Source organism: Ixodes scapularis, unplaced genomic scaffold (assembly GCF_016920785.2).
Source record: "Ixodes scapularis isolate PalLabHiFi unplaced genomic scaffold, ASM1692078v2 ptg000005l_1___fragment_1__unscaffolded, whole genome shotgun sequence".
Classification (NCBI taxonomy): domain Eukaryota; kingdom Metazoa; phylum Arthropoda; class Arachnida; order Ixodida; family Ixodidae; genus Ixodes; species Ixodes scapularis.
In genome coordinates this window covers 1-14599 of record NW_024609885.1, presented here as the reverse complement: position 1 = coordinate 14599, position 14599 = coordinate 1, and the positions used below count along the sequence as shown (strand labels likewise).

At 44.4% G+C, this 14599-nt stretch overlaps 1 protein-coding gene across 1 annotated transcript; it reads right to left on the bottom strand.

The window, feature by feature from the left end:
• Positions 1–804: 804 nt before the first annotated feature.
• LOC115327267 lies at positions 805–14088 on the bottom strand. Its single transcript, XM_040223571.3, has 3 exons — positions 13859–14088; positions 2661–2866; positions 805–1959 (listed from the first exon to the last, which is right to left on the bottom strand). The coding sequence occupies exons 1-3, from the start codon at positions 13889–13891 to the stop codon at positions 1815–1817; spliced, it is 384 nt and encodes a 127-aa protein (XP_040079505.1). The 5' UTR covers positions 13892–14088; the 3' UTR covers positions 805–1814.
• Positions 14089–14599: the final 511 nt, after the last annotated feature.

Below are 14599 nucleotides of genomic sequence, written 5' to 3'. Positions count from 1 at the left end.
GCAGTGCAGGCGTCGTCGGGTGTAGCGGAAGACCAGTCATAGCAAAGGACTTTTGCCTTCGCGTCGAGCTGCGCCCGGTTGCCTGGTACGCAACGACGAAATTGGTACCGCGTGGTTAGAGCGTGTAGCTGATGCACAGCAGCAATGTTGCCTGCCATAGACAAGCTTTCGGTTTTGGTTTGTGGTAAACTTTAAATGAAGATTGCGCAAAAAATATTACACTTTTTCGAAAAGTAATTAAATAGAACCGTGACTTCCTACCCCGGGATATATAATTAACCATTAAGTCAAATTTCTTGAAATTGACCAAGTTGCCCTTTAAAGGGAAACTCCGCTTCATTCTCGGTTGTTACCAAACACTGCGACTCTCTTTAGTATCATCTAGAGAGACCGAATATCAAATATTATAGCATAATACCGCCTAAAAGATCACTAAACCGGCCGACAAAAACTGAGACGCGCGAATTCACCAAAATCCGCTAATTTAGCGGGCGACGTGCGGCGCAGCCAACGTTGTATTTCCGTTGTGGCTGACGTCTGTTGCATACGCAGTTTTTTCCTTAGTATTTTCTTTGGGAGTGTCTGCTCCGACGGCCGTCGCTCGAGCCATGTCCACACGGAGACGGCTCCTTCGACACCGGAAGTAGTAAAACGTCACTTCCGGTGTCAAAGTAGCTTGCCCTGTCTGGGCATGGCTCCTTCGACACCGGTAGTTGAGGGTGACATCACTTCTGGTGTCGCAGCCTCGTGTGGCTGTTACCGCTGTCACTGCCCTTCCCGAGTCTGCGACTGCTGCGACTGGTCAAGTTCTGGGTTGGTTTCACGCAAGCTTTTTGCACTCATTTGAAGCGTTCCCTTTGTCATTTGCCTGATTACTTATTTGTTTAACCATATTCATTAGTATTTACTGCCATTGTCTGTATTTTGCGCTTTGAACGCGTTAATTTGGATTTTGTATCGGGTTGTAAACGAGCGTGGTCGCACTCCCAACGTGCTTCGTGTTTTGGTAGCCGGTGATCCTTACTCGAACCAGTACTTCTCGTCGATTGACCGGAGGGCTATTGAGGTCGCCGCATCTAGTGGGATTAGGATTGAGAACTTGTTTTCGCGGTCTGACAGGCTTGCCGATTTTGACGTTGCCATCGTGCACGTCGGCACTAACAACACCAGCGTTAGTGCTAGCGTGTGCATCAACAAATCTAGTCACGCTGCCGAGATGCAGGTTATGAATGACTACTACCGGGAGCTAAGCTTCCTGCAGCGTGAGTTTTGTCGCAAAGAGGGGTTCGAGTTCCTCGGCGGCTTGGCCAACGAGTAGCAGTGGATCGGTCGCGACTGCTCGGAACGGACGACAGCCAAGTGACAGCAGCCCAGCTCGTGACCACAACCAAAAAAAGAAAGCCCTTTTTATTTCCACGCGCCGCTCCTTCTATAAGCGCTCCATAAATGATGGTGTCCTCTGGGGAGCAATAAGATAAACACCATTACCTTAGTATTGCCCACTACATCTCCCCTTAAGATCTATAAGTCAGTCGCCTTGGCGGTCCAATCACACGACCGCAAAGTGTGCGTCTCAGCCGAAGCCCTTCTTGCTGAGGCTCTGGCGATGATGCTGGTTGACCCTCACCAGGCCTAGACTGCTGTAAACTTGGTCCTGGATTTCGTTCACTGGCTGGCAGTTCCTCTGTTGACTGGTTTTTGAGAAGGGGATTAGATGCTGACGGTTTCACTGCAGAGTTCCCCTGGGCGTTTCCACCACATATGACTGTGGTCACTGAGCGGGGCTGAGGATACTGCCTCGGCAATTGACGTCCTTAACCCACACGTCCTCCCCCAACTTCAAGGGGGTCGGAGGACTTGAAGTATGCCGGCGATTGTGGTTGTTTGCCTGTTGTGACGTGTTTGCGGCATCTCTTGCCTTGAAGTTCTGATGGCTTGGCAGTGATGGCTGAAGTCGTTCTGGTAGACCAGGAAGTCAAGTTAGTTTTCTTCCCATTAACAACTGGGCAGGAGAAACACCATTGACACCGGGTGTGTCTCGGTACAATAGGAGAGCCAGGTGTTGATCGGTGCTCTTTGCAAACAAGTTCTTCACGATACGCACCATGCGTTCTAATTTGCCGTTATTCTAGGCGTATCGCTGGCTCCTAGCCTCGTGGCGAAATCTGCGCCTGAGCAAAGTCTGCAAACTCGTGAGATGCAAACTGCGGTCCAATATCTGTCCGCACGACGTTCGGGATTCCATAGCAAGCCATGCAACTCTTGACAGCTGAGATGGCTGCTTGCGCAGATGTAGATCCGAGAGAGATGACCTCAGGAAACATTGAGTATACTCTGTTTCACCTTATGCTGTACCGCAGCAAAGGCTAGAAGTGCGAGCTATTAGCGTTGGCAGCTGCCCTTGATGCACGAGAGCTTGTGCCGCCGAGATGTGCCCTAGAGCAAGGAGCTCGTGCTTGTAGCCTTTCCTACGGTACAACACAAAATGAAACAGAGTATAGTAGTCTACAATCAGAACATAGTCACATCCTTTTAGCTGGAACGTTCGGAATGGACGATGACGAAGAAACAGCAGCCCGTGATACCCCCAGAGTAACGGTGAAGTAGAGTGCATGGTGCATACCGTGAAAGACTTGTTTGCAAAGAACTCTGATCCATACCTGACTGTCCTCGTTGCAATCCAAGTCGGCCATTCCGCCGGGCTGGTGAAAGTGAATGGTGCTAAAGGATGAAGTCCCGACGCTCCGACGCAAACCACTTGGATATGGAGGTCACCTTCCGCCATAGTGACGGTGTTAGCCAGCTTCTGACACCACGTTAGGAACGGACGACGGCCAAGTAACAGCAGCCCAGCTCGTGACCACACCTAAAAAGAAGAAAAAGCCCTTTTATTTCGATACGCCGCACCGGTTCTTATATAAGCACTTTATAAATGATGGTGTTCTCTGGCGAGCAACAAAAAAAACACCATCACCTTAGTAGCACCCACTATTGCAACGGTATCCACCCAAGCCAGATCGGCAGCAAGGTATGGCGTCTGTGCCGATGAGCACAAATATAGACATCGATCGCAAGGATGGCTACAGTAGTAGCCGTACAAGTGGGCGCCTGTGCATATTCACTTGCAAGGTACTTAAGAAAAAATGTTGACTGAGGTGTTTACAACGTGAAGGAGGCTTATTGCAGAAAAGGCACCGTGGGTAATGTGAGCTTTCGGTTGCACAACAAAAAATCCCCCCGGTGGTCTAAACATTCCTGTGCCCTCCGTTGCGTTTAGCACATAAACCTAAAAAAAAAAAAATTTCTTTCAAAAATTTTACTTTTGAGGGTGAATGAAAATTACAATCACCCTTATACTCAGTGTTCACGAGAACTTGAAGTATTTGTTTTTAGTACTTTGCAAGGAAACTACAACTCCCTACCTCAAGTACATTCTCCAAACCTGGTCTTACTAAATTTGCATCGCTAAACGGTGCTAGGTTAACTCTGGAGAAATACTGCGAGGTGTATTCTTACCTAGCGAGGTGCATAAGCAGACAATGCAAAGCTTCATATTGTTTTTGAGAACAATGTCTTTTTCATCGTTCTTAGAAGACAACAGAGTTTTAGAGAACCATTTTTCAACTCTGATTTCGATATCATTGGTTCCGCTGGTATTAACTGCACACAGAATGTGTGCATCTGCATGTCATATTGTTACTGGAGCTGGAAAATGGTTCCTTTGACCTCTTAACCATACTTCGTCTCGGATGTTTCGTACAGCTTTGGGAAACACACAGGGACAAATGCATTGATCTGAGCACTGGTTTGTTTCTTGAGGGCTCAGGAAAATCTAGGCTCTTTCAAAACCCATGTGCCAACGTCCTTGGCTTTCCAAATAGTACCTACAACTTCTGAGGTAGAGTATAATTTTGCACCAACCTAACAACAAAGTGGTAGGCTGTTATCATACAAAAGTGTTGATTTCTTTCGAAACCTCTTCTGGCCATTCCTCTCAGAGGACTGGCAGTTATAAGTGCACGCAGTGTCATTCCTACTTGTTCTGGCCAAGAAGTACAAGTTTGAAGGTGTGAAATTTATGCTGCAGAAGGTAGGAGCATGGTACGGAGTAATGACTGCTGATGCAACAAAAATGCAAGCCATGTATAGCTCATCGGAGAGAAAAAGTACTGGGTGGCCTCTTGGCTATGTCTTCCTCCCCTGAGAGTACCTGTGCACCTTGTGAAGCAGCTGCTGATCAGGTGCAGAGATGTCAGAGCAGGGCAGAGATGTCAAAATCTGCAGGCTGTCCTGTAACAGGTGCCTGCATGGCCTCTGAGGTCGTTCTGGACAGAAGCCAACCAGTTGTCACATATGGAAAGACTGAGCGGAGGCACAGAGGAGGCAAGCCTTCTGATGTGCCAGTGAAGTAGAGCCATGGTGCTGGGTTCAGGCTGGTTGGTGGTGTTTGAGTCCACAGCAAGGATTGTCAGGTAGGGCAAACCTGGGAGAGCATGCCTCTTGCTAGTGCAGAAGAGTGTCTGAAAGCCACATCTTCAAGGAGCACAGCTTCTTTGAGTGGAAAAGCTATACTCCGTTCCACCTTCGTTCCGAGCGCAGTGGACTCCACAAGCCATTCCAGCCGATCCAGCGCCAGGAGAAAATCGCGTGACCTGCCTGTTGGGCAGAGCAACACCTGGAGCTCAAGGTCACATGCCACCCTCTCAACGCTGGATTGGCTTTGATGGCTCCTATAGCGTCCACTGTGCTCGGACTGAAGGTGAAACGGACTATAGTGCGGAGGAGTGCCCGAAAACCACTCCTTTTGGAAGCACAGCTTTTGGAGGGAACGATGAGTGTGGAGCTAGTGCAGAGGAGTGCCGAAAAGTCGCTGTTGATGCTTTGGGTAGAAAAGCTAGTGCAGAATGCCTAAAACCACTTTCTTGGAAGTCTCAGCTTTTGCAGAGAACGGTGAGCATGAAGCTAGTGTAGAGGAGTGCCCAAAAGCCTCTTATTTGGGGAGCACAGCTCCTGTAAAGGCATGGGAGCAAGCAGCCGGTGCCACTGGCAATGCTTCGGGTGGGAAAGCTAGTGCAGAGAAGTGCCTAAAAGTCACTTCCTCGGGCAGCACAGCTTCTGTAGACGCTGGTAAGTGGGTGGCCTTTGAAGTGACTGAAACCAAGGTAGTGTGCCCTTTCCAAAGCACGGTGGGAGGGGGGAAGCAGCGTGGGTGAAGTACATTGAGCACGAAACAAGGGTCTTGCAGGCTGTGTAAGGCACTAAACCATACTGCCACTATTGCTTGGGATGGAGGAGACCTGTTCTTTGTATGTGTCTGATAATCCATTTTCTGGCTTGGGGGAGGACAACCCAGCATGTGCGACAAAGAGCAGGGCCACTGGAGGCAAGCATCCTGCCACAGCCCTGCTGCTGAACCATTTTCCTTCAGGCCAAGTTTAGCAACTATCCAACCTATCTAGCAGCATTTGAAGACTGGACCAAAAAACTGTTGCATGTATTATAAAAAAAAAAAAAAAAGTCAGACATGTTTACTAGTTCAATCTGATAAATTTAAGTACTCCATGGTTGAGTTCATCTAGTTAAACCAACAGCTAACTCCTCTGCCCAATGCGATGAACGAGAGCTAAATGAAAAATTTATCGATATTCAGGCGTTCCTTAGCAGTCTTACAACCTTCCCTAGCAACCAGATGCAGCTCTTGCCATAGTCTGTTGCTCCCTGTGCAGCTCAAGAGGATGTATCTCAGCAGCAGCTAATAGACAACAATCGGTGGGGCAACTTTTTCCGAAAAACTGTGCATTAGTTTTATCAAACGCAGGAGGCAGACCACAAAATGTGACAGTTATAAGAAAGCATGCACTTTCTAAAATGTTTCACAACAAGGCACTTCTTCACCTTAGTATGATAGGGGCAGAGTTAATTCCTCTCTACAAAAGTTATTCACTTACTGAAAAAGAACGGGCATGTGTAAGATCCAACAGTTTCTCTGTCTGATAGTGTTATGAATATTGTGCAGTACTTAACGCGTAAAACATTTCCACATTGGGGTGGTTTTCAAGCTGTTCTGTTAGCTGAGGGACTAAAATTCAAACAGGTGAGAGATGCTTTCATTCAGCTATTGCATACAAAAGTTCCAGACCATTGGCAGTGATGTGATACTTGTGCCAAAGTGCTACATTTGACCAAAATCTGAGGAACTCGGGCCAACATTGCGCCAAAACTTAATTTTAACAACTTGCAATTTGGCCGGAACGATAGGATTGTGCGAGTTTGCAGATCTTTAGAATATTACGTCATATAACATACTAACTCGGTCTGATTTCGCATCAAACACAGACATTACTCGTGTAAGCGAGTGCCATTGTGTTTTGCCCTTTTTCTTCTATTTTGCCGGGCGCATACCTGAAGTCGCCTACGAAGCTCAGAGGGCACGAATGTTGTGTTCTTAAAGGCATGTGTTAACACCGACTCCTCGGCATGAGGGGTCTCAAACGTGGATTCCAGCGCTATGAAGATGCAACTGGCTGGCGTCGGACCGGATGTGGCATCTGCCAGCCAGGCGAGAGAAGAACTATACAGCAGTCTACCTGCAAGACTCTGAGCAAGAGCATTTTGCGATGGTGGTATGCAACCACCATAGTTCCCAAATTTGTAAATTTGGGAACTATGGCCTAAATTTGTACTTTCGACTCTATTAAACCCAGTGTTTTTTTAATTGCCAAAAGCTTAGTTGTCAAGACCTCATTTATTTTCTAGAATATATTTTATTTGAGACTATTTCTAACAATTGGAAGTTCCGCAATAATTTTCGCGTTCTGTTCTGGCGGGTTAGTTTCGTGGAGTGTGCTTCTCACCGCTCACTGGTATACTGCAGTGAAGCGACAACCGCGGAGTAGGCATCGCGATTTTGTGTCTTGCTTCGCTGCAGCGCACCTGTGTGCTAAGGGGAAAGCATGCCTCCAGAGCGAGACTGGACGATTTTTGAATAAAATTTGGCTTGTATGTATGATAGACTGACTGCAGTATTGTGGAGGTATCTTTTTCCAATTCTAGATTTAGCTAGGATACTTCAGTATTGCAAATATATTTATGTGGACTCTTCTTTAAGTTAATGTTTTATGCCAACTTTTTTGTTTAGTTGTCACTCTTATCTAGGTGTGAGTGAATTAGCAGCTAAATTACCAGAAGTAGGGAATGCAAGCTTGAGAAGAACCTTAACGAGTTCGGCGGAGTTATTTATAAGAAGGCATATTTATCATTTACAGGCCAATTTTAGGGGCAAAACTCCTTAGGGTCTAGCCTTGTCCGGCGTCCGTGCTCACATCGATTGCCATCCAATGTCTTCTTTAAAAAAAAAAAGAAATAATGTTTGTGCAGTCAACAGGATTCAAACCTGTGCAGGGAGACCCCAATGGATTTCTAGTCCATCGCCTTAACCATTCGGCCACGACTGCGGGACGAGTAGGGAGCTCTGAGATGTGGTAGTAACTCAAGAGCTGGGGATGTCATGGATGAAACGTTGCATGTAGCTGCTCAACGTCTATACAGGAGAGGGCGCTGCTGTCAAATGCTCAAATGCGTATATAACCACGTTCCATACCACACATTCTATAACAATGCAACCCAAAGCCCAGCACTACCTATGAACAAAATCAGTATCATCAGCACCACCGAGAGCTTTGCCCCAATCAACATCATTCACCACGTGAAGATGCGGTCTTTTTTTTTTTTTTTTTATGAAGTTCTAGGTATAAAATATAACTGATGTTTCATAATCAAATGACAAGTGCTTTTTTTTTTTCTGTATTAAGAACTGCAGTTTCATTACAACCTCTAGAACTTGAAGGAAACAAATTTAGGCTCTCAAAATTATTGTATTCTAGCATTATTTCACTGGGATTCCATACCTAAATTTACAATTCACCACAATTCATGCTGTCCTTCATCTGTCATCTTCTTGTCACCATGTCTGGTGCGTCTGCATGCAGGTAAACTGCTAGTTTTGCGCTTGAGGAATTCAATCCTGCTGTGCAATCGATGATAACAAAAGGTTGCACATAAGTGAGGAGGCAAACTAGACTCTGCCTAGTTGGACAGGTCAACACATGAATCTTAATATAATATTTGCAGTGCTGTGAATGAAAATGGAATCTGCGCTTGTGCTCCAAAAGTTCTTTTGGCTGCTCCAAGAGCTGCTCCAAAACGACTGAGCGATCACGTCACTGCATTGGCTCTCAGTATCAAACATTGGGTCACCTCCAAACTCTGTCTTTGCGTATGGTTATATTGACGATGTTCCTCCTGATTTTGTCAAGCAACTGTGCAGCATTCTGAAGTTACAATTGGCCACTATATAACCTGCACAAAGTCGAGGCCAAGTCAAAGCTAAATTTGGGGGTTTTAAGTGCCATACCAACGACGGGCATCTGGCACGCCCCAGCGGAGGACTGAGGATTAATTTGGACCACCTGGGGATCTTTTGACGTGCAACCGAAAGCTCGGTTACACGGCGCCTCCTCCACAATAAGCCTCCGTCAGATTGCGGGCACCTCGGCCGGGATTCGAATCCGCCACATGGGGATCCGTAGGCCAGCGGTCTCGCCTCGGAGCCACCGAGGCGGCTCACAAAGTCAAGGCGGCGCTCTGTATTGTGGCTTATTCACAGTAGCTAACATGCAATACATAGAATCCGGCAAAGACCTTACCTCTGTAAGCTTCTGACAACAGTCAATGAGGACCCATTTACTAAACTGTATTCTAAAGGGAATGACGAGACTTTCCCATAATAAATTTTATAGTTTCTCAAGTGCGACCAAAAGACTTCGCTTATGCTGTTCATTGCTTGTGCAGGTAGCCTCTGCTTTGTGCTGGTGCTGTTGGCATTATTCAATGTGCAGGTTGTCCATCCCTCTTTCACGAGGAGTGTCTAGCCAGAAAACCTAATTGTGGCATACAGTTTTCATGCAATCGAGGGAGTATTGTCACTGGGATGCAGAAGAATAGGCAGAGGTTATCCTAAATGACTTTCAAGACCTTGAACGTTATTTACCATACCCGCCAAGTTCGGAAAAACCAAATCCGGGAGAATTTCTAAGCGGGGGGGGGGAAGGTTTTTTAAAAAGAGACATTGGCAACAAATGTAAATGAAGACAACTTCATTATATTTATATTGCACTGCTCATGCTAGCGAAGGACTGCTGCGCCTCGCTATCGTAGCAGCCGTTCGTTACGACGGCAAAAACTACTTTTTTAAGTGCGAGGAGGGAAGGGGGGGAATTTGAGTTTTTTGGGAGATTTTTCTGGCAATTGTACAAATTGGTCAAAATTCGTGAGTCTCCCGGGTAATATGGGTAACTTGGCAGGTATGATTTACCCTTGTTATGTTTATTGTTGTTATTCTTTACCTTTGTTATGTTTCCACCTGCATATTTCTTACTTTTCATTATTAGAGTTTGATATGAAAAAAACTGACTGATATATCTAAAAAGGCATGTGACCCTGTAATTAGTTGCAAATTATTATTACAATTCTGTTCAAACACTCATCGTGGCCAACAATTTCAATAACAATTGTTGTAAAAAAAAAAAAACTTGCTCTCGAGACTAATAGGTGGATAATAACAGCTGTACCCTTTATAATGGGTGGCAGCTTCCACCACCTAGCCTAAAACATTAACAAAAACTAAAAGCATCATCCACTGCCTCCTCCCTCCGGCGAGGGAGTCACCAATTTTCCTCTGGTCAAACCTTGTCAGCGTCAGCTGATTCCTCGCAACACCGCGGTAAATGTTGGGACACAAGTTTAATGAAATAATTTGCAACTGGTTATCAGGTCACACCTTTTCATCTGCAACAGTGTGCCCTTTCCATTTCAAATACCCTCTTTTTTCACTTATATTTAGCATAAGAAAAGTACTATGTACAGCTGCTTATTCCTATGGAGGGCAAGACAAAAACAGCTTAGTAATTTTAATTTTTATGCTTTGGTGTATGCTGCTTTTAATGTCTTTCTTTTCTTTAATTTAGGTCTTTTGGAGCAGCCAGACTGCTAGAGAGTGCATGCTCTCAGGTGGTGGATAGAGAAATGTCTTCTGTTAGGAAGTTGTGAAAACAACTTCCTTCTACAAGATAGGCACTCATGCCCATGGATCAACAAGCTTCTTTTTTCTTTTTTTTTTTTTTTTGTTAATGCTCCTTTTTCTTTTTAACTTGCATTTAGTTCATTTCTTATTTTGTGCTTGTGGTAGGTCTTGTTTTGTTGAAATAAACTTTTTGCATCCATTTCATTCATGCTATTCTTGTTGCAAAAACACCGGCGGCAACATTCGTTCAAGATAATGCTGCAGAACAGGTTACATTGAAGCAAAGCAGATGTGTCAAAGAGACTGATAATTGAAACAGTTAGCATATTAAACTTCACACTTCTTGGAAGGCTCACTGATGCGACTGCTGCGCCAAAGGCCTCAACCTGCTATATGCCGTTAAAATTAACCAAAATACTCTGATGAATTTGTGCCAACACTGCACGAAAAGCTCGACTTTTGCTCGCTATTTGAGAATTACTCGGAGCTTAGTACCTTGCTGGATCATTATGGTAGGATGATGCCTGTTCTCAAAAATACAGACTTGATTGGACTAACACACTATTTGATTTTACCTTTGTATCGAACAGGGACAGTACACTTAAGTTCCCTAATAGTCCTGATTACTTTAAGTTTGTTGAGGTGGCCACACTAGCTTTAGTGAGTGCACTTCTCGATAGGCTTTGGTGCACTCTGGAGAAGACACTCGTAGTGTAAACAGCAGTTTTGTCAGGTTTGCTTCCCTGCAACACACTTTCGTACTAGGAGAAGACTTACCTAATGAGCAGGGTATTAAGAAATTAAACATCTGGGATATGGTACATGTTGATCTGACAATAAAACCTTGCAGCAAAATTGCAAAAATTAACTGCAGCTATTATGTAGGTGTGCATGTGACAGGGCTGGGCAGAGGTACTACAAAAAGTATTTGGGAATACAAATACTGCGATACTTCCTTTTTGAGGCCCAAAATACAGGTACTGAGATAAATTTGCCTTTCATGTAACGGGATATCCCTGAGATACTTCTGCAAAACGGCAAAAAAAGTATTCCGGAATGCAGATACTTATAGAAATACATTTGTTCCCGAATGGTGCCACATGAGGAGGGTATAATTCGTGGTGAATATGAATGTTAATAATGCTTGTGCTCCTCTTTTTGTGCCATTTTAAGCACTACCCCTTTGCTCAAACTCTTTATTTATCATTATGCTGCTAGAAAAACATGTCACCCTCCTTGAACCACTTGGTTATAGAACGGTAAAGACTGCGTATCATGCCTGACAAAACGCGTCTGCCCAAAATGAACATTGTTTTGCCATGAGGGCGCAGAACCAGTGCAGCCGCCGCGTTAGGACTGGCGCTGTGATCGGTTTTCGGAGCGGAAGCACAGGGTGTCGTCTGCATCTGTTAGCTCTTGTTTCACCGCACCATGTTGTATGCTACATGTAATTATTCGCAGTTTGATGAGACCATTCGCATTTTCTTAGTTTTAATGTATAAAAACGAAGTTTTTTCTGTGGATGTTTCCTTACTATAGTCTGCTAAAAAGTTTTATGTATGAAATGTGTTTGTCCAGATTCCTTCACATTTATTTAACAATAGTAAGTTCAGACCAAGTCTCTAGAATTTGGCATTTAGATGATAGATGCGCAGCATCAGGATGATTTCACGTCTGGAGTTACTGGCGGCCGTGCGCAGTCAGGAGCGGTCACTTCGAAGACTAAGGCCTGACGAGAGCGTTTTGGCCAAAACAGTTATCAACCGTCACTTTGGTGTCAAGTTGAAGCATTTATTCTGATTCTCAAGAAAGATTGGCGTGGAACTAGCATGCCAATGCCGATTCTCTGCGTTTTTTCCCAGGCCCACTAGTGGGCGTCCACAAATACCAGCGGACAAATCATGCGGTATTATGCTCAGCTATGGGGCATGCAAGTGCCCTTGTATTAAATCCCAGACCTCTGCAATGTATCGGGATCGTCAGTCTGTATCCAAGAGCTACTCAAGGTGGGGAATATCAAGAGTGTGATACTTTTCCTGTGTCTTTTAAGAAGAATATGAACATAGCACCACATAGCATCAAAAAGAAACAATTTACACGAGTCAATGTTTCAACGCTTACCACAGGGAGCGAAACCTGTGCAAGCAGGTGCAGAAAACGCTTTCAGAATATCATAATTGAGCACATTCCTACCCTAGGTTAGGATCTTGATTCTGTGTCCACCATGGGTGCATTATTTTCATAAGTGAAAGGAAATGTAACCTCCCACTGGGCGTTATTGTTAAACATTGCAGACATTTGAGCAAGAGCTCCGAGAAATGGCACCACAAGCAGAGATGGGCGAGGAGTGTCATCTGCTCTTGTTGTCTGCTTCTGCAAAGACGCTGAACTGACTCTGGAGCTAATGCAAGCTTTTGAGGAACTGGGTCTGAACTCGTTTAGAACTGGGATGAATCGAATGTGCCAGTGTAGCGGCTGTGCAACTTCAGGGTGAATCGAATGCGCCAGTTCCTGCACTGCTGAACTAGTTCAGCCACTTCAGGCGAATCAAACAAACCTCTTACGATGTACACCCTCACTATAATAGTACCTTTAAATGTCAGTAGCAGACTTTCATCAGGCAACCACCGAAACGGCACCTCGTGTCAGATGCTGGGACGACCGGCATGACGCAGAAGAGCGCGAGAACACGCACGCCAGTGAGCACAACAAGAATGTCTAAACCACGCTCTGGAAACAAAAGGTAGCAACCTGTAATTACATGTACCACCCATCTCAATGCATGGCACGCCTGTCAAGAAAGCCGGTTTGGGCACGACGTCACATAGGTAAGAAGTGCAAGACATCCTCTCATCGAGTTTTAAGCTAAGACACTGTGTGAAAAAATTGTCGAACTCTATGCATTTTTCATGAAAGGAATTTCTTGCTTTGAAACTCACAATGGCACATTTAAAATCTTATATTGTGACCTATACAAACGTATTTGATATTACTGGCGCGATACTTTTTCTAAGCATCAGAACTGTCTACTTAAGTAAAGGTGTCAAATGCTGTCCAGCTTCACCTCATTCATTCACGCAAGACAACTAAAGAGCTCGAATTCACTATATCAAAGCAGAAAAAATATGTAACTTCACATGTAAAAAAAAAAAAAAAACGTGTTTTCCCCGTGAATTGCAGTTTGATACTAATCAATGTTGCTGGCCTTGTCAGCAAAAAGCGGCTAAAGTGCTTAGCGAAGAAAAAGAAAAAAAAACTGTGTTGGTATTTGCCCTTACAAGGTGCTTCATTTGCATTGCATGCCCTAGTTAAGTGTCTGAACATTACATGCCCCAGACACTGAAACGATAAATACCTCGTTGCCTGAAAAGCACGTTCTAGCTTCGTTCCGCAATTAGTTTCGCGAATTCGCCAAGCTTAGTAAATTCTAAATAGTTTTTTTCTGCACTTGAATGCTCTAGGGAAAAGGAGGGAATTAGAGTTCGATTTATACAGTTAAATTTTTGTAGGGATTGTTGACTTTGCCAAGTGTTAGCTACAAAATAATGCATTCGTCAAAAAAGCATAACACTTCAAATGAACTATTTCGCGAATTGAAAACAGCAGCCCAGATTCGACACATACGAGCGGTCAAAAATACACGGCATGAGAACGACGCAGCAACCGGCAACGTCACAGGAATTTCATAACAGCAGAGAAAAAAAATTAATTACACCCCTTCGCTCGGTACAACTATGATTTTATTATGTATAAAGCAACACAAGAGTTTCAACTCACCAACGCAGGTTCGATGTAACGTTCAGCCTGCATGGGCCGCTGGGTAAAAGCAAGGAACTTTCGTCTACTAGAGTATAGTTATGACATTTATTCCATTCCTGATGCGCTTATCGATCCTTTCAACGAACCAATTCGAATGTCACCATTGATAATGTTTGCAGAAAAGCCAAAAAAGTAAAATATCTCACACCTCCTGCACCTTGTGCACAGGACTGGTGAGCGCCATGACATAACAGATCCGCAGAAATTGAAACACGTTAGAATGTAAACATAACAAATTTGTTTTGTATTTGCAAAGTTAATAAATCTTGTTTAATTAACAGCATTATGTTTTATTTTATTTTATATTTTTATGGACATGCGGTAAGAAACAAAGAAAAATCATTCCGTGCGGTGGTATCGTGCTCTTCCTATGCGCCTATGCCGCGAAACACAAACAACATGGCGGTAGAGTGATGGCGGCCCGTTGTCTTTTTTGAGGATGTACTGCGTGTACGCCCCACTGCAGAAATACAGTAGGTGCGATTTTCAGACATAAGGATATCTTCAATTGGAATGTTGGTCGTTTTTTCTTTAATTTTTTCTGCGACTTCGACTGCGTAGGGTGAAAAAGGAACGCGTGTTTTATAGGTCATTGACGTCAGGGATCAAAGTACAGAAATTGTTGCATCGCTCCTTTAAAGGGATGATGACCAAGCATTTCAGTGTCTACAATAAGTGGCGCACGATCTTTCCACGAGC

Excerpts from the sequence above, each read along its gene's own strand:
- LOC115327267 (XM_040223571.3), bottom strand. The coding sequence starts at position 13,891 with ATGCAGGCTGAACGTTACATCGAACCTGCGTTG. Across the intron at positions 2,867-13,858 it reads GTTACATCGAACCTGCGTTG|GTGTGGTCACGAGCTGGGCT; the intron begins GTGAGTTGAAAC and ends TCTTCTTTTTAG. Across the intron at positions 1,960-2,660 it reads ATTGCAACGAGGACAGTCAG|AACGACTTCAGCCATCACTG; the intron begins GTATGGATCAGA and ends CTGGTCTACCAG.